General features: G+C 41.0%; 1 protein-coding gene across 1 annotated transcript in view; it reads left to right on the forward strand.

Moving 5' to 3' along the window:
* The window catches only part of ITGA9 (integrin subunit alpha 9), a 219,634-nt gene that overhangs the window by 190,965 nt on the left and 10,522 nt on the right, over nt 1–18,147 (forward strand). The window contains exons 26-27 of the mRNA XM_065665773.1: nt 919–1,020; nt 8,731–8,850. Coding sequence (XP_065521845.1) covers nt 919–1,020; nt 8,731–8,850 — 222 coding nt within the window. The remainder of the gene's footprint in view (nt 1–918; nt 1,021–8,730; nt 8,851–18,147) is intronic.

Genomic DNA, 18,147 nt, shown 5'->3' on the forward strand with positions numbered 1-18,147 from the left:
TTGTTCCTAGCTGAAAACGGAATACAGGCAAGGCCAGAGGTTTTGGGTATTTGTTTACATGTTTATGGAGATGCTGACATATGTAAGCAAGTAACTGAGTGCACACAAAATGTGCTTCTAGGAAATTCAGTCCTGGGAATAGCCAGGATTCATCCCATCTAGTGGGTCCTTTTCAAGATGACCATTAGCAACACCCCTTTAAAACACATACAGTGCTTACACATGTCTTTGGGTCAGTATCAGCAATACATGCCATTTGCTTGCTTAGCACTTACCCTCCCCAGAGTGAACAGCATACAAATGACTAACCTATGAGCTGGAATGGCAGCTTACTGGAGCGTGCCTGTTAAAATGCACTGTGTAAAATATAGGGGGAATATGTATTAATAAGGGGAGGAGTATGCTCCATATCTAAGATATTTACAGTGCACAGCTGCAAATAATTCAGTTTATCCCAGGTTTCATATATTTCTTTTTTCAGTTCCTTTTAAAAACAAATAGGAACTTCTCTTTGATGGTGGATATTGAGACTGCCTGTGTTGACTGGCAATGGTCTGCCTTTTGCTTTTGCAGTAAACATGGGAAACGTTACCAGGTGTTCTGGGTTCAGCAGTAGCAGTCATTTTTCTCTTCACATAGAAATGACATGTTTCAAGACCAACGTACCTAATTTTGTTTTAATCTGAGATATGTGCTCTGTTTTGTCTGTTGTAAGCATACGGTATATTTTTTTAAAACCAGGGTTTTAACCAGAATAGTGCTCAATTGTCAACCCAGCCTCCTCTGAACGTTGTCTAGATGTTTTTATTACACTGGGAAATGATTGATGTTTTTGTTTTGGAGGGTGGTGGGGAGTGGTGGTGCCTTTTTGTTGTTGTTGTGTCCTCAAACCCAATTCTTCCTCTTTTTACTTCTCAGGACAGTTCATCAGTCATCCAGTTTGTCACAAGGGCAAGGGTGCGGGTGGACCCTGACCTCAGAGTTGTGGAGATACCCAATGGGAGCCCAGAAGAAAAACCAGTAAGTAAATCATAGGATCAGCCAGGTTAGAAAAGACCTTTAAGATCATCAAGTCCAAATGTTCCCCCAGCACTGCCAAGGCCACCATTAAACTATGTCGATAAGTGCCTCGTCTACATGGGTTTTGAACACTTCCAGGGATGGCGGTTCCACCACTGCCCAGGGCAGCCTGTTCCAATGCTTCTTAATATTCAGTCTAAACCTCCCTTGGTGCACCTTGAGGCCTTTTCCTATTGTCCAATCACTTGTTCCTTGGGAGCAGAGACCAGCTACCTCCTGGCTCCATCCTCCTGTCAGGCAGTTATAGAGAGCGATAGGGTCCCCCCTGAGCCTTCTCTTCTCCAGACTAAATTCCCCCCAGGTCCCTCAGCTGTTCCTCATCACACTTGTGCTCCAGGCCCTGCACCAGTTCCATTGCTCTTCCCTGGACCCACTGAATAAACCTGAAGAGAAAGGTTTCCTGATCCCAGTGGGCTGGCAATCATTGAAAGCTCTACACAAACTGGAATGTGAGGCTGGGCTTTGGCTGGGCTTAGCCCATAAGAGTGCCCAGACTTTGTCTGGCTAGACTAGCAGTAATATGAACTGTACTTGTCTGGTTTTGTCCCCTGTGATAACCATGCCATTGCAGTGAATGATGTTCTCTGGAGCAGAAGGATGTGTCGTGCTAGTCAAAATTGTAATACCCTAGAGGTACTTGTGCCAAAATTAGGTTTAGCTTCCTGTTCTAAGGTTAACACCTGCTTTAATCTAATTCAGATTTTTCTTTAAAATCTAGCAGAGACTTGAAACCCCAGAAAAGTCTTTTCAGGTGTGCCAGTGTGAAATATTTGGAAGTGTTAATGATATCTGGGGAGCTGTGAAAATGGTCAAGGGGGTCTAAATTGTCAAATTCATTTAACTGTACCATTGTGCTGAGCTGGCAGAATTTATATATGACCTGATACTGCATTTTGTAGTGATCTACGTGTGATTGAATTTTGAAGGGGAAATATTAAAGTTCAAGGCAAATTCACTACATAGGTTTGGCTGTAAGCAGAACTGTACAGGGCCACGTTTATAATCTACTAGAGAAGGAGGCTTCCTACTTTGCTTTGGTTTCCTACTACCAAGCCGCCTAATACTTACACATGAATATTGAACAGGCGGCCACATGGAAACCAGCTTTCTTTTTGCCTGATGGGACTCTGAAGTTTAATTTCTTATTTCTTTCTCACATGAAGGTCAGAGTTAATCTGGACCACTTTCAATTTCTCTTCTTGTTGTGTATTTTTGGAACATGATCTAGTTGCCATCTCTCAATTAACCTTTTATCCCCAGTGATTGCCATTGCCACCAGCCCATGCAACCATTCTCTCATTGACTCCATTTCAGTGAGTTCTATTGAGGCTTGAGTGTGATAGCATCGAGTTCAACACGCTTTTGGAAGACACTGACATCCCACATAAAAGCATTTCTCAGAGATGCTGGATTTAAAACCCTACAGGCAAAGGAAGAATTGAACCTGCATCTATTTAATACCTTCAGTCTGAAAGTAGACACACCAATACAGTGATCATCTTCTCCACCATCATGTTCGCAACCCTAGACTTAACTTTCTATTTTATTAGACCTGTCAGAAATGTCAGAAATACGTGTATATATGTATATATTTTATTTGACAGGACACCATTTTTTCCCTTCTGTTTTATTTTCTGTGTCAGTTTTCTGGACCATTAGAAGAGCATTAAAAAATAGGCTTGGCAGCTGAAATAGAAAGCATAGCTAGCTTCTCTGGGAATGTGCCTGCAGCCTTAATTTTTAATACATTGCTTGATTTCGCTTTAGCTCTGCAGCTTGCATAGGGCAAATCTTGTGATTTTGTGGCAAAATTTCACTGACTGAACAAGTGACTCTGATACCCATGCCCCAGTTGAAATGTAAGAAGCCAGCAACTCTCTGCCAAATGTTTTGATCAGTAAATGGTTTTAGAATCTCTCAGAATGATAGGCACTAGGTAAAATATGTGGGATTGCTATTACTTCATGTTCAAAATTTAGAAATGCTCTTATCTAGGAATGTGAGCTCTGATGTATTTCATTGTTATCTAATGCTTGGAGGAAAAAAAAGAAAACAAAACATTGTTTTTTTTCCTGTTCCCGGAAAGCCTTTCATCAAGCCTTGAGTTGCAATGAGGACAAAGCGCACTGTGTGTGCTGGAAAGCTATGTTAGTCTTCAGACAAGAGCTTGCTCCTAGTTCCTGGGAAGCCCTAGCCATAAAGGAGCATTCTTGACATGTTGTAGCCATGTAACATCAATTTGTAATTTCCAGTCTTTTCTAATGTGAGTGCCATTTGCTCCCTCCTTTATGCTCTTTCCATATGTCTGTTGGCTTCACCATTGGTATGTTTTGCATAGGGTCATGTTCAGGAAAAAATTTAAGACATGTGGTTTGGCTCAAAGTATTCATTTTTCATCCTTCTCTTGTGGAATGCAGAAGGGAATAGTACTTGTTGCAAGCCACAGCTATTCAGCTGGAAGTAGAGATAGGAGAGAGAAAACGTCTTTGTTCATGCTCCTCCCTTCCTCTTTTAAATCTCATCCTGGATTCTTTTCAGTGACTATAGACTGCTGTACCATATCCATTTGGATAGCAGCTCCTTCTGAACAGTTGTGCATGGACTTCCTTTGAGTCTGGTTATGAAAGTGTTCCCTAACAACAAAAAACATTTTCTTAGATATTTTCTCACGGTAAATTTGAAAGAAAAGGCCTTTTTGCGTCATACAGCTAAATGTAGACTTATTAGCATGTTCAAATGGCTGTTTCGAATGAGGTGCCCTTACTTCACTTTTTACACTATAGTGTACAATATCAAGTGCAAACAATCGGTAAATATGAGAAAAGGAAATTGAAGACTCGTATTTGTGATGTTAGTGTAAGAGCTGCTGTTGGTAGCAGGGCCACCCCTATAAATATCATCTTTGTCAGAAACTCAAGTAGACTATTTGTAAGGGAGATGCAAAAGCTTATGTAAATATTTGCAAGCTGGATAGCAGCTGTCTTTGAAATGAACCCATTTCTGTCAGAAAAAAAAGATGCATTTATTAAATTCTCAGAAATCATTTCTCTGGATTTGGATATGGTTTTATGTGACTTGGAAAGATATGTTTTCTGTCTCCAGTTACAATAGGCTGTTTGAACTCTTATATTGGACAAGTCACATGAAGAAGGTGAGCAGAGTTTGGATTTGGCTCTGTAGTGACAGTTGTATTAACCGGAGTATGTGTTGGCTGAAACCGATGGTGTGGTATTTTCAGGAGGCATGCTTTCTTTTCTTGAGCATATGGGTTTCCATGAAGGTTTGGTTCCTTTCTTCTCTGCATGTGAGGCAAAACCAACAATAAGCTCCATGAGACCGCTGTGGTCAAATACCAGATCCAAGGATTCGCATCCTGTGCTCTCTGCTTGTATGCAGGAGGAAAAGTGTTCTTCTCTCAGAGACGCTTCCCTCTCTGAATGCCGGTGTGGAGGGAAGAATAAGCTGGATTTCACCATGTCAGAACCAGCCAATTATGTCTGAGTCTGAAAAGATGCAAAGCTGAATAGATTTTCAACCTTTCTCTCCTCCTGCATAGAGTTCACTGTTTTCTCATTTTCAGCCCAGTCACCCCATATTTACTTTGACACAGGCAAGTGGTTGCTCTACGTGGATTATTTTTCTTTTCTCCAGATTTAGGTACGTTTATGTACAGAGATATAGGAGAATGGTGTCTTTTTTGCAAGTCCCCTCAAATATAATGGCACCTGTATGAACAAATCAGCCAGCAGAGCAGTGTGGTTTGAAACACCAGAATCATTCTGGGTGATAATAGAAAAATAAAGTAACATTTTTATCATAAGCCAGTGCCTTCCATGATGCTACAGTTCATGATGCAAGTGCATAAAATTCAGTTAGTGCGTGTAGGTGGGAACTAAATGATCTCTAAGGTCTCTTCCAATGCTAACCAGTCTATGATTCTGTGATTCTATAAGCCAAAAGAAATTAAAAGTTTGCAATTATGTATTTCTAACTGTATTTTGCTGAAGTATGTTTCTTGTCTTTGAGTTCCAGGGCAGCAGTTTGTGTGTATTCTGCAAAGGGCTTCAGCACAGTATGTACTTTAGGGTTTTGCAGAATTCCTACTCAGTTAACCTCTTAACTTCTTGCCTACACACTCCACTGGAGGGTGTTTTAAAAGCACTAAATATATATATAAAATTCTGATTCTTTTCAGTTTGTTTATTAAGATTATCAGAATATAGCAAGTGTTTGGCACAGGTAGATGGTGAACTGGTAGATGCCCTTGTCCCATGCAGGTTCAGCGTTTCAGAAACCAGTGGTAGGGTGAAGCCCTCTTGTTTCACAGAAGGGCAGTTGCATTGTGTAAAACCTGATTGATGTGTGAGCTATGTCTCACTAAATGGCAAGCTACGCTGCCTCCCGGGCTTCCCTGCTTCGAAACCCCACCAGTATGGTGTGAAATGCAGAAGATAAATATGTGACTAAAACTCCTCATACATCGTCAAGACAACTCTGCTTTTCCACAGCCTTTCCCTGGCGTCTTGTCGCAGTCTGAAAACAAGCCTGTAATGCGCTCCATATTTCATGACTGTTGTATCTGCTTTCTCTGAACCAGGCAGCTTCTGCCCCCACTGCCCTCTCTGGGATGCTTTCCCAAACCCACCTCCCTTATCTTCTGTATCAGTCACTCTTATCACTCCTGTATTCTCTAACAGTTAGGACTGTGGGAAGTCCATTGGGCTGGGGACGGGGACTGCTTTGTGCTCCCCAACACATTGGCTGCCCTGTTGGGGCTCTGCTGGGGTGGATGGGATGAGGAGTTCAGGTTTTGCTGGTGATTGGCTTTCAGAGACTGTGTGATGGCCATGGGTCAAGTGGTGGATGGCTCTCTTTGGTTTGGTAACACCATCCTCTGCCTCCAACCCCTCCCCATCCAAGGGTGACTTGCTTCCCTGGCCTCCCACCACTTACTCTACTGACTTCTTGCTGATCACCCTGATATGTGATGCACACTGTCTGCTCAGTCTGCTTTGATTGGGGTTCAGCTTGGGTTTTTCGTGGTTGGTTGGTTGCTTCACCAAAGTGCATTGCAGTGGTTGCATATTAATGCAGGCATATTTTGAGAGTTTGAGAAGGATAAGGACATTAATATGTGCAGCATCCCTGCTTCTCTCCAAACCACAAAGCCATAAACAGTGGGATTTTATGCTTGTTTGTTGACTCCAGACTGCTCGAATAAATTGGATGAATAAGAAGCTGTTGTTGCTTTCTACCCTTATAGCTTGAGCTGTGACTGCAAAAGCTACAGCCAAGCTATTCTAGCCAGAGTGCTTCAAACCTGAAATCTGGGGCTCTTGCTTTACAGATGATATATGATTTGATCTCTGCAGCTATTCCTAGCTCTGTCTTTTGGCAGCATGAAGGACATACAGGTCTATTGTGCTGGAGGTTGTATTATGTTAATATTTACTCTCTGAGTAGTGGGAAGAAGACACCACCTCATTTTGCATCCAGGAACTGCCTGAAAGGTCTCTTCACTAAAGCTGGCAATACTTACAATGTTAGGAGGGTTTCTTTTTTCTTTTAGAGTCAGAAAGGAAAACAAATTAGTGCCTTGTCATCTAAGAAATACTCATCTAACTTGTGTCTGCAAGATGGATGCTAACCATAGCCTCCGTGAGAAATGGACTGCCACATCAGATCATCTTTCCAAACTGGCTCAGAAATACAAGGAAGGGACGAGATTTGTGTTTGATCTCTCTGTCTGGTATTTCCCTCACACTCGTCTTGGCTATGAGGGAAACTGCTGCTTAGGAAACTGTCTCTGTTCAGCAAGATGTCTAAAGTCTGACAAAGGCTTTGTGCTAATGTCTGAAACACCAGAATTACTCCTTTTGTGTGGGTGAAGAAATGGCCCATGGTCGACAGCTATTTTGAGCATTGTGATACTAGCTATGGGAATATGTTTGGATAATGCTATCTATGTATAGCTTCGTTCTTGTCCATTTGTTATGTTTCCATGTTGTCATCAAATGCCTGGTAATTTCTCATTAATAGAAAAAAAACCCAGTGTGTGTAAATCAGCTGTGTTCAAATTCCTCCCCCAGAAAAGTTGTGGTCTTAATCAGGATTAGCCTGTGAAACTGAGATGAAGGATCTTCAAGTCCTTCTTTATGGAATGCCGTGATGAAATACAGCTCTACCCAACTGCTTACCCTCACCTGTGCCTGTAATTTCTGTGGGTGTTTGCTGAGGCTGCAGATGCTTACAGAAACAGAGAAATGGTTGTTAGTGGCATCTGGGGATGCTTTCCTGTCCTATTTCACACACAAAGCAGGGCTGTTACCTGCACTGGCTCAGGATCCCCATGGCTTTGTGTAAGGCTTGGCAACCTGCAAGGATGGAGAACCCAGAGCCTCTTTGGCCCCTGTTCCAGTGCTGCCATCACCTCCCTGTTGCAGCCTTTTCCTGAATGCCCACCTTCAGCACCCATATGGGTTGTATGGCATCTTGTTCCTTTTGCTGTCTCATAAATGATGGTGTTTGAATGGTGTCACCAATGAATGGAGGTACTTCATGGCCGTATCTGACTAAATCCCAGACTTTCATCCAATTTTAACTACCGCTTTTTTCTTTTTTGTTTAAGATTGATTGAACAATTCATATCTATGAGAGGGTTTTGACGTTTTTAAGCAAAGATGATGAAAGTGGTTTGTGAAGGAGGGAGGAAAACTCTCTGCTTTGCCTTCCAAAACAAACCAAAATAAAGCCAGACAAAGCAAATGTATTACCTTTAAAAAAAAATCCCTGCTGTCTCTCTGCATTCACTGGATATTAAATTGCAACATTTAACATAGAAATAGGCTTCACTGAGGAGAACTGGGTTTGAGTTTTCCACTGAGAAACTGGTTTTGATTGAAATAAGAGACTGGAAATTCACATAGCGTATATGAGCGGTATAATTTTCTCCCATTTTCTTCTTAAGGCAGATGGTTAAGGAAAGCTCTCTGTCGAAAGTATTTCCTTGCCATACATGCTATACAAATAGAGAGAAGAGAACAGCAGGGGACTGCTCTCTGTGTTCCCGGAAGAACCCAGGGCTGCACACGCCCTTCTCTCTTTCACACAATGTGCCTTGTGAAGCACAGCAGGGACAATTTGTTTTCAATAGGATTGTATGTGAGTTGTGCCATTTTTTGTGGGGGAAAATAAGTTAACAAGCTCAGCAAACATGAGTGTTTCATGTAAAGCATCAGGGTGTTTGGCAGGCCCAGGAACACGCTGAGTAAGACAAACCATGCGAGATGTCATGGAAATCCCTGCCAACCCAAGGGATGAGCTCTTCATGCAAGCCTTTCTGCACCTTTGGTGGACCAGCACCAGAACAAGCTCAGTGTATGGGGTGGCATGGTGGATTGGCAGGGTAAGAGTTATTTCAGAGTGGAAGCTGATATCCTTTGGATCCAATGCATGGCTTCTTAGAGTCCACTTGAAAGCTTTAAACCCTTTTGAAAAATAGATGGAAAGCACGAAATTAAGGGCACATTCTGTATTTGCTTGACAGATGAAATATGATCAGTGAGGCCACCATGCAATGTGTTTAATGAGTGCAAGAGAAAACAATGCAACTTCCAATCATAAAAAGATCTTTTTCTAATTGCTTTGTAGGTGGTCTTTGAGGCTTTGCACAATCTGGAGCCTCGTGGGTATGTTGTCGGATGGATCATTGCCATCAGTTTGCTGGTGGGAATTCTCATCTTCCTGTTGCTGGCCGTGCTTTTATGGAAGGTAAGGTAACAGATGCAACATAAACACCAAGGCTAGTCCCAGGAACAGAAAAAAAGCTTAAAGTTATCCTTGTATTTAACATTCATTTGTTTTAGGAACTAGATAATTGTCCACTTCATTACAGAAGTCGTTGGCCAGCAAATACAGTTTTATATCCAGGCTTTTGTGAGGGACAGGGAGAGATTTGTGATGTAGAGAAAAAGTGGAAGATTGAGGGGGTTTTAGGGCCTGGCTATTAAAAGTTGAAACCTCTGATACCATTTCAGGATAAAGCAGTGATCCCTCTTAGAAATCTGCTGTTATCTCATACTCGCATACTTGGTACATCTCTATGGTTTTGGGATAACTGAGGTTCATTGATTTCAGGGTTTCCTGAAGATCGGGTCAAATTTCTTGACCAGCTGAAAGATTGCATGCATCCCTAGCACAAACCTGTCAGTAGCTACTGTTTTCAAGAGGTAAATGCCTGGGGGAGAGGAGTATCCAGCAATAAATTCTTCAGATCACTCGGAGTTCCAGATGAGTAAAATGCCCTATGAGAGCAAGTAGTGCACAGACCTGTTTAAAGCCATTCTTCACACAGTCTCTGATAAGATACAGCTCTTGTACCCAGGCACTGTTACATGGTAAAACTGGGCTGATGCTGACAATTAGCAGCAGCCATCTGGTGTGGTAAATAGAAGGGTAAGGAGCTTCAAGTGTTTTCATTCCTCAGTTCCCTGTTACCAATCCATAAATCTAAAAGGCCACGGTCAAGGTCAGGGACTGTCTTTGAGAGAAGTAAATCTCAAATGCATACATAGGAACAAGTCCAACCTTATTTTGCTTCCCGTGGCGGAGGTCCAGCAGCCTGATCTGCACTGTTGAGCAGCATGTGTGCTGCAGGCTGTGCTCACCCACTGTGCTTCGACTGGAGGTCCCAGCCCCAATGTGCTGTGAAAGGACGTAGCGCTGCAGGTCAGGAGGCTGTAAAATGGATTTACAAACCTAGGCCAAAAACTGGCCAGGCAGTTCTTATTATAGATTATACAGATGTGTAGATAGCTTTGTTATAGGGTGTAAATCTACTTCATAGATTATATAAATTTTATATGCGTTATAGATTTGAAGTAGTTTTATAGGCAGTTTTGAAGATTTAAAAGCATATACTGGCCAGGTCAAAATTGACTGTGCTTTCCATTTGGAAAACAATGTTTGACCGCAGTCTTGAATACGTTGTAACTTCTGTTTTTCTGACATGTGGGCCTTGCTTTTGCTTTCCCTGGCAGAAAAAGTGAAAGAAAGAAAAAAAACAAAGGGAAAGAAAAAGGTCTGTGCAATTCAGATGGCAGATTAACCATGAGAATGGAAAAATGTGAGGTTGGAACAGGCCCAGGGTTTATGTCCAATGACACACAGGTTTAAAAAAAGGAGTTACTGCCGCTAATACCTATATGACTGATTTCATATGGCTCATTTCCTGAAGGTAAAAAGGCAGTAGGTGAACTGTTTGAAAAGGTGCAAGGTAAGAGGAATAGCACCTTTCACTGTGAGCCTCCGTGGGAATCAGACACAAGTTCAGTTCTTGGTCTCTATTAGGATTAATACAAATTCTTTGCTTCCTGGCTCGATCTTGAGACTTGAGCTATTCTAAATTTTATAGGATCATTCAAGTACACATCAAGATCATTCATGTACATTTCGAGTACTCATGGTGCCATTTTGATGCCTGAAAGCCTTGAGGGAAATTCTGAGTGACAGCAACAAATAGTTCTAACTAGCACCAGGCTTATATAGCACTTTCTGCATGCAGATGTTGAAGTGCTGAGGCAAAGGAAGGTGAGATGCCCTGCCCAGAAAGCCAGACTTTGTCAGCTGCACTCCTGTGCTTTATCCACAGGGTTGGATGACTACTAAAGGAACCAATAACTTAACAGTTTGATTTAGAGAAAAATGGTTAAAAGTCTGTAGCTGCTAGTATCAGCCAGTATTTTCATCCAAGTCTTCATTTGGAACATAAATATACATCAGTGATACTGTGCACTCACTACTTGCTATATTTATTAAGGTTACTGGCAATATTAAAGTTGTCTGAGATAAAACTGACGTGGGAAAGTTGCAGTCCTGCAGAGGAATCTTAATTGTCCGATTGTAAATATTTGTTAGACAAAAGTGGCCAAGTACATCCTCCAGTCATGCCTAAATTTGCTGTGTGAAAAAGTAAAAAAGCCAAGCAAATGTATATTAGAGGTGGTTTAGTTTTTAACTGTGGAATGAAAGAACAGATTTTAATTAAATGGAGTTTGGGGCATCTTAGAATGACTGGTGAGAACTAGAAATGACCCAGATTTGAGGACTAGCATGTAAACTAGATTATATTTTTATTAAGAAATTAATTAGACCTAAAAAGTGGTCCTGGAAGGCAGCTCTTTACACAAAACAGAGCAGGAGCTGGAGCAAACTTATAGTAAGAGCACTGGCACCAGTGCAGGGATTGCTGGCAGGGCTCTCAGCTCTGTGTGGAAGGTACACTGTCACTGTGTGCACGACTGCCCAGTGAGGAAGTTCTACCTACTTATACCAAGTTGTAGAAAAATATTAGAGTACATGTAGATAGGTCACATTACACACTTCTAGAATTAGCAGAACTGAGGTCTCATGGACATTCCAGCCCTATTTTGAATCAGAGTAAGGTTACTGAGCATACAGTAAAATGAGAATGGTAATTATTTCATTATTTGTAGATCTAAAATTGCACAGTTTAGGAAGTCCATGTCAAGTGGAAGTGATGTCAAATGCCTGGTTGTTTCACTTCAAACAAAAGTGTATTTATTCACATGCAAGACCACAGCCATGTTTAAACACACATAATGAGCTTTTGAGCATGAGCTTGATCAGTTTTTGACTGCCTTTCCTTCTCTGTTTATTTTAGTATTTCATGTAGACACCGTGTTTCCTCTGGTTTAAGTGTGCGCAGATCCAGAGCAGGAGAGCAGCTTTTCCCTGCATTCGCAGGATAATGGGCATGATGCATAAGGGTTACCCATTGCCTGTTTTGTTGGATAGCCCAGTTTTACCCTGACACTCGTTGTTATTCCTATCTTGTTCATCCACTCCAGATGTCTTTGTACAGGCATGCATGGGAATGTGGGGATGTGCTCCCAGTGTTGCTAGCTCCTCTGCAGTGCAGGTCGCTTTCCCCGCTTGTGCCTTGCCTGTGGTCTCCTATGTGGACAAGGAGTAGGATGGACTTTCATGCTGTTGCCCACAGCCATACATCTTGCTTTTCACCTCAGAGATTGGACTGCACCTCTTTAGTGGCCTCCAGATGCTTATGGAGATTGAAGCAGGGGAGGAGGTCTCTTTGCTTCAGGCCAGCTACCCATGTGCTAGACGAGTCCATGGTTTCACAAGCACTGGCAGCAGTTCAGGAGGGAATGGTGGTCATGGCTGGTTTATTTTGGGGAGTGCTGTCCCACATGCACTTCCTTCAGCCGTTAGGACTGCAGCCATACATGGGGACAAGGTGCCCTTTGGGCATAGTGGATTTATGCACGTGTAAGCCAGGGGAGAATTGGCATACACGATGCAAATGAAAAAGTGAAGCATAATACAATGCAATAAATATTCTATAATAGAAATGCTTTACAATGCTGTGGGTTGAAATTTGAACTGGCTTGAGTTGTGGAGTGAATTATTCAATCCATATCATTTTAGATAAAGTGCACAGAAATTAAAGAAATGGGGTTTGTCCAGAGGATATCAAAGAGGGGATGTGACAGTGAGTACCAGACTGGACATCTGGGCAGCTGGATGGTCTGTGGAGCCAGTTGTGGAAGTGATTTGCAAATCAAAGATTTTATATTCATTGCAGTAACATTATTTTGTTTCTTTGTGGCATGTTTAACACAGGAGCTGTACTTTTATCTCAACTTATTTGTCTAGACATTAAGCTTCTTTCTGAACTGAGCCTGTCCCTGTTGTATCCAAGCTCTGACCAATCTAAAAAGAGGTTTCTAGCATCATTTTATAGATTTTGGATTCCTGGGGTGAAGAATTAATCTCTGGGTGTCCCTTATGCAATAAGACATTCTCGTGCTCCAAACCCTCTCTGGATTCTTGATGGGATTGCAGAGAGGAAGACAAACAGAATAGCAGCCATATACATTGGGTTTTGAGTAGCTGAAGGGTTCCTGTTCTTAGGTACATGCTACACAGAAATGTGTTTCCCTTTTGTCTTAGAATGAGAGTTTGAAAACTTTTATTTTTTTAGGAGAAATATTGTGAAGACAGTTCTGTTTACTGAGCTGAGTTAGTGCAGGCTTCGAACTGGCTTTTTCCAACGAGGAGCATGAATCCTACCAAGTGCTGGACTTGCAAAATCCTGCTTTAAGCAGAGGCTGTATGTGTGGATGCAATGATTTGGTAGCACTGCTTTAAGGGACAAGCTTTGAGATATAAAGCTTTGTTTATGAAATATGAAGTTCTTTTTTAAGAAAACCACACAAACCCAAGTAGGTTTTTCAAAGGTGCCTTTGGGCTTCTTGCTTGAAGAAGCCTTACGATTTTTTTCTGTGACTGCACAAATGTCTTTGAAAGAACATTTATATTCCCCTACATGAAGTAGTTGCCGTTGCCTCACATATTGTTTCAGCCTTCAGAAAACATCTTAAGCTAACCAAGGCTAAAGCTAACTTGAAATTCACCTATGTAGCAGAAACCACTTTTTTTCCCCTTTTGGAAAGAGTCACTTTCCCTTACTTAGGGCCTCAAACATTAAGGCTTTTTAAAATAGGCCAAAACATACAGCTCACCATTTTCCAGCAGAGGAAAGAAAAAACCCACACCAGAACCAAACCAAAAACCTCTGCGTTTACTCTTTGCCAGTTGCTCTGTATCCTGTGTTACAAGCCCAAAAACATCTTCTCTCCCTTTAATTTATGCTCAGGTGGCAGAGGCTAACTGCCATTTCCTGGCTAGTCCTCGTACCAGCCCCTCTCCTGATGGCCACATTTTGGCTTAGTAGCTGTGTTTGTGCTTTGGGGAATTTTTTTGCTTGTTTCTTTTTTTCTGTTCCCCAGAGGTGCACAGGTACATACGGTTACGGCACAAAACCTCTTTGGATATCAGCAGAGTGGAGAAGTCTGGCTGCTTACTTTTCTCTCTCTCACTCAATTTCCTCTCTCTCTATATCTGTCTCTGACCGATACATAATCTTTCCAGGAAGAACACTTTTCAATTAAAAAGTCTCCCACTCTCCCATTATCACATCCGTATAACTTCAAATTTTGATTTTGGAGGTGAGAACAGAAAAACCTGGTGAAACTGGGTGTCGTTTCATATCTTCGATGAAAGTTGTGCCTATTCAGAGTTCACATGCTTATTCCTTTCCATACATACAGTTCCAAGACTCAACCATATGGTGATGCTTTAAAATTAAGAATCATAATTAATGTTCAGATAAACAAGGCAGTTGGCTCAACTTGCTGTGAGAGCACTTTCTAGGGGCTGATGATGGGAAGGGTGGATTTCAGAGCTCACAAATATCTTCCCTGTAGAAGTGTAGACGGATGCACCAGCTGCCTCAGAACTTACGAGAAATCTATACAAGTCTATAGTTCTCCTTTCTCTTTGTTATTCGTCTCCCTTCTCCACTATTTCTCCTCACTTAAAACCTTGTCAACACTAGTTTCTGACACTTTCTTCCAAGTTTCTGCCCAGCTTTGTCCTCTCACTTTTCATCTTGTCTCATTTATAAAAGTATGACCCCTACCTGTAGGAATCACATGGCCCATACCTGTCTTCATTTGTGTTCACTGAAAGTCCTCTTTTTGTAGTCCTCAAACCATTGCATTCTGCAGAGTTTTTTCTGATAAATTTTTTGTTGCTTTTGATACCCATTTATTGGGTTGCTGCTATCTCATGTGTAGGCTTCTCAGAGGTAGTACTTTCTGGGCACAGATTCTAGGTTCAGTAGGCTTAGAATTAGGATCTTTTAATATTATACTGTTATAAATAATAAAAATGCAGTTGGGTGATAATTCTGTGATTCAAAACCAAACCCATATTATCTTCCAGACACAGATAGTTATTTATTACGTATAGCAGCTTGCAAACCTTGAGGAGGGAATGAGGCAATGGAAGTGGTTGGTTGTCCATAGAAATAATAACATTTTCACCAGGCAGAAGTTAGGTGGATCATTTGAAGTCTGCTTAATTTCTTAAAGAACAGTCAAAACTGTGTTTTATTACGTTTGTTTTTCCTGGATGAAAGTGAGCATCAAAAATGTTTGTAGACCTTTGGCTTCCTAAGACCAAAAGGGTTTGTATTCCTGCAACAGTGACTCAAATGTTGGGTTTCCTGCAGTAGATTGAGTGATTCTTTGAGCTTTTTGAATTCTGACTGGATGTTACAGGAAGATTGAGTTTGGACATCTTTTACCTGTTCTTATGCAAGTAAATGGTTAATGCTGCTCTTGTAGCCAAAGCACTGCCTTCACCAGTGGGTTTGCTGGCTGCCATGTAATATTTGTTCACCACTCTTAAGGGCAAGGTTGGCAACATTTCAGTGGTGGTTTGTGTCCTGTACTTGTGAAATGCCTTTGTTATCTTTCTGGATAAAATGAGCTATGTAAATTGTACAACAATAATCTTGTGGCTGAGTGTTTTCTGTCTCAGTGTTCTCCAAATGGGAGCTGTGCATGCCAGGGCACTTTGAGAACATCACAGCCATTGCAGCTATGTCGATCTCATCCTAGGACCATTTGAGCAAATTGAATCCACTGACAATAGAGAGGTCAGGTTGTGGTTCAGAAAGTGTTTCTGAAAAGAAGAAAGATAGCCATCGTGTTCAGGCGCCCAAACCAGAACTGGAATACGTGTGTAGACTGAAAAATTGCAAATGAGTACCAAAGGTGCCAAGGTTCCCCACTGCTGGAACATGACATGTGTATTTATGGGAAATCATTAGCATCCCTCAGGCCCAAATGCCAATACACAGACAATGTGACTTCCATAGTCTGAATTCTCTCTTTAGGCTTAGTGTCGCAGTGGGACATGCTGTATTACAACTTACACCAGCCATAGACATTTCCTCCTGGTTCAGCTAAACCCATGAAAGCAGCTTATTCTGATAATTATGAACACAGTAAAAGTTTCATTCAAATATTTTTGGCAGGTCAGGTACATCAAAATATGAGTGTAAAGCTACTTTTTATTGATTCCAGAAATAGACTTCAATGTTTAGTCTCTGGTTTTCAAACAAAGCCAGAAATATTTCAGTACTTTTTTTTCTTTTTTCCTTTGGAGAGGAAATGGAAAATATGGATTGAGATATGTCTTAAATTAATTGCACCTACAGGAATGATAGTTACTGCCCTATTCCTTGCTGAGATTTAAGAAATCAGTATATAGTAAGCTGTCCAGACATCTCTGAATAGACATTGTGTTCTTTCTCATTTTTGAGACTGATAAGCACAGATGAACTTTGGATGATGACTGTGTTCATTCTATGGCTTTTTTAAAAGATAAACTACTTAGTAAAATTTTGCAATAGGAAAAAAACTTTAAACTGTTTGCAAGTGTTTATAAGATTTAATGTTGGCTAATTTGCATTTTGATTACACTTATAAGTATATTATTAACATCTGTCATGCAAGTTACTGCACGTAGTTACCATCCTGCAAGAAATTCATGCTTTCAGTAAACTCAAGTTACCAGAACTCAGCTCTGAAATATCTTTAGAAGTCCAGTCATTGGAATTATCTTAATTTCCAAAGTACTGTAGGTACTAAGTCCTTAACAAAATATATTATCTATGCATAAATGAATCAAAAGCTAGGTGAATGGGTCTTGTCTGAGGCAAATTAGATCTTACTTCTGTATTCTACGGTAAAGATGTTCCAAGGGTAAATACCCAATCTACCAGCTTTATTCACTGCATTAGTCAGTAGGTCTATTGAAGCCAACTGAACAACTACTGAGCAAAAAGTTGCACGAGAAGTGGTTAAAGGAACAAATTATTGATGACTGGGCTTCATGTTTAGAGTGGGATGATGCTCTAGCATCAGTGACAACAGCAAGGCATGTTATATTAAAAACCCCTAAGTACTAAATTAGATTGGCTGTACAGGTGTCCATCTCTATGTGCATTTACCTCTTTTGCACACCTGAATGCATCTTTTCCATGCATGCTGCCAATCTGAATCGTGCATCTACTTTGAAGTACCTAGCCTCAGCAACTGTTTCTCTGTTTCTTGAAAGTTTGGCCTTAAAGTTAGACATAAAGCATTTGGTTAAATTAGTAATTCGTTTAATAACTTCTTGAGCTAAGGTTATGAACTGACTGACAGTTCTTAGCAAAAAAAACCCCAAACCCTGAACTTTTCTTATTACTTCAATATTACAAAGTAACTGCCTAATAAAATGTGTGTTTTAAAAAACTATGCTTGTTTTACTACTACAGCGTGTAAAATAAATTTCCTGCTAAAAATCTATGGAGGACTAAACGTCTTCACACTAGGTACCATTAGTAATATCTTACGTCAGTTAACCAGGCTATATGAAAGTAACTTAAAAGTTAAGTGCAATTTTGTCTGCAGTGCTAGTTTTTCCTGCCATGGCAATGTCTGTCTATTACAGTTCATTGGGATCAGATACAGATAATAGGTGTCAAATTCTTCCATAGCAGCTAAACAAAATGTTTGTAGAGGAGAACTTATCTTTGAGCAAGCTACTGAACTTCTCTTTGCCTCTGTTTCCCCACTGCATAAGTATATGTAGCACTGTGTATATATGCAAAGCGTATCTTGTATGTGTATACATATACACACACCTCAGCCACTTGTGGAATGGTAATTGTTGAAGCATATGTATTTATTTTTTTGACATGTTTCATTGAGCAAATGAGGACCTACATTACAGGAAGGTTGAAAGATTTGCCTCTCAAAAAGTCAATGGAAGACTGGATAATCAAAGCCAGGCCACTTGAATCCTCATGAGCTTACCTTAGCCATGCTATCATTCGTGCTCCTAAATATACAGTTTCTCATTAACTATAGGCAGGCCACATGGCTGCTTTCCAAACATGCCTTTTCCTCACAGGGGGGCCCAGGCGGTGGCAGTTTGCCAGTCCTCTATGGAAAAGCTGATACACAAGATCTGTTCATGACCCCTCTGTACTGTGGCAACAGTCCTTTAATTGGGAGGAAGGAAACGGGGCATCCTCTTGGAGCTGGTGACTTGCCAGAATTATCCAAGGCCACGTGAACCCAAGTGCAAAGTATTTTTTTCCGCCTTCTTGGCAGTAGTGAAGTGAGA

The sequence above is a fragment of the Lathamus discolor genome, chromosome 2 (genome assembly GCF_037157495.1).
Source record: "Lathamus discolor isolate bLatDis1 chromosome 2, bLatDis1.hap1, whole genome shotgun sequence".
NCBI lineage: Eukaryota > Metazoa > Chordata > Aves > Psittaciformes > Psittacidae > Lathamus > Lathamus discolor.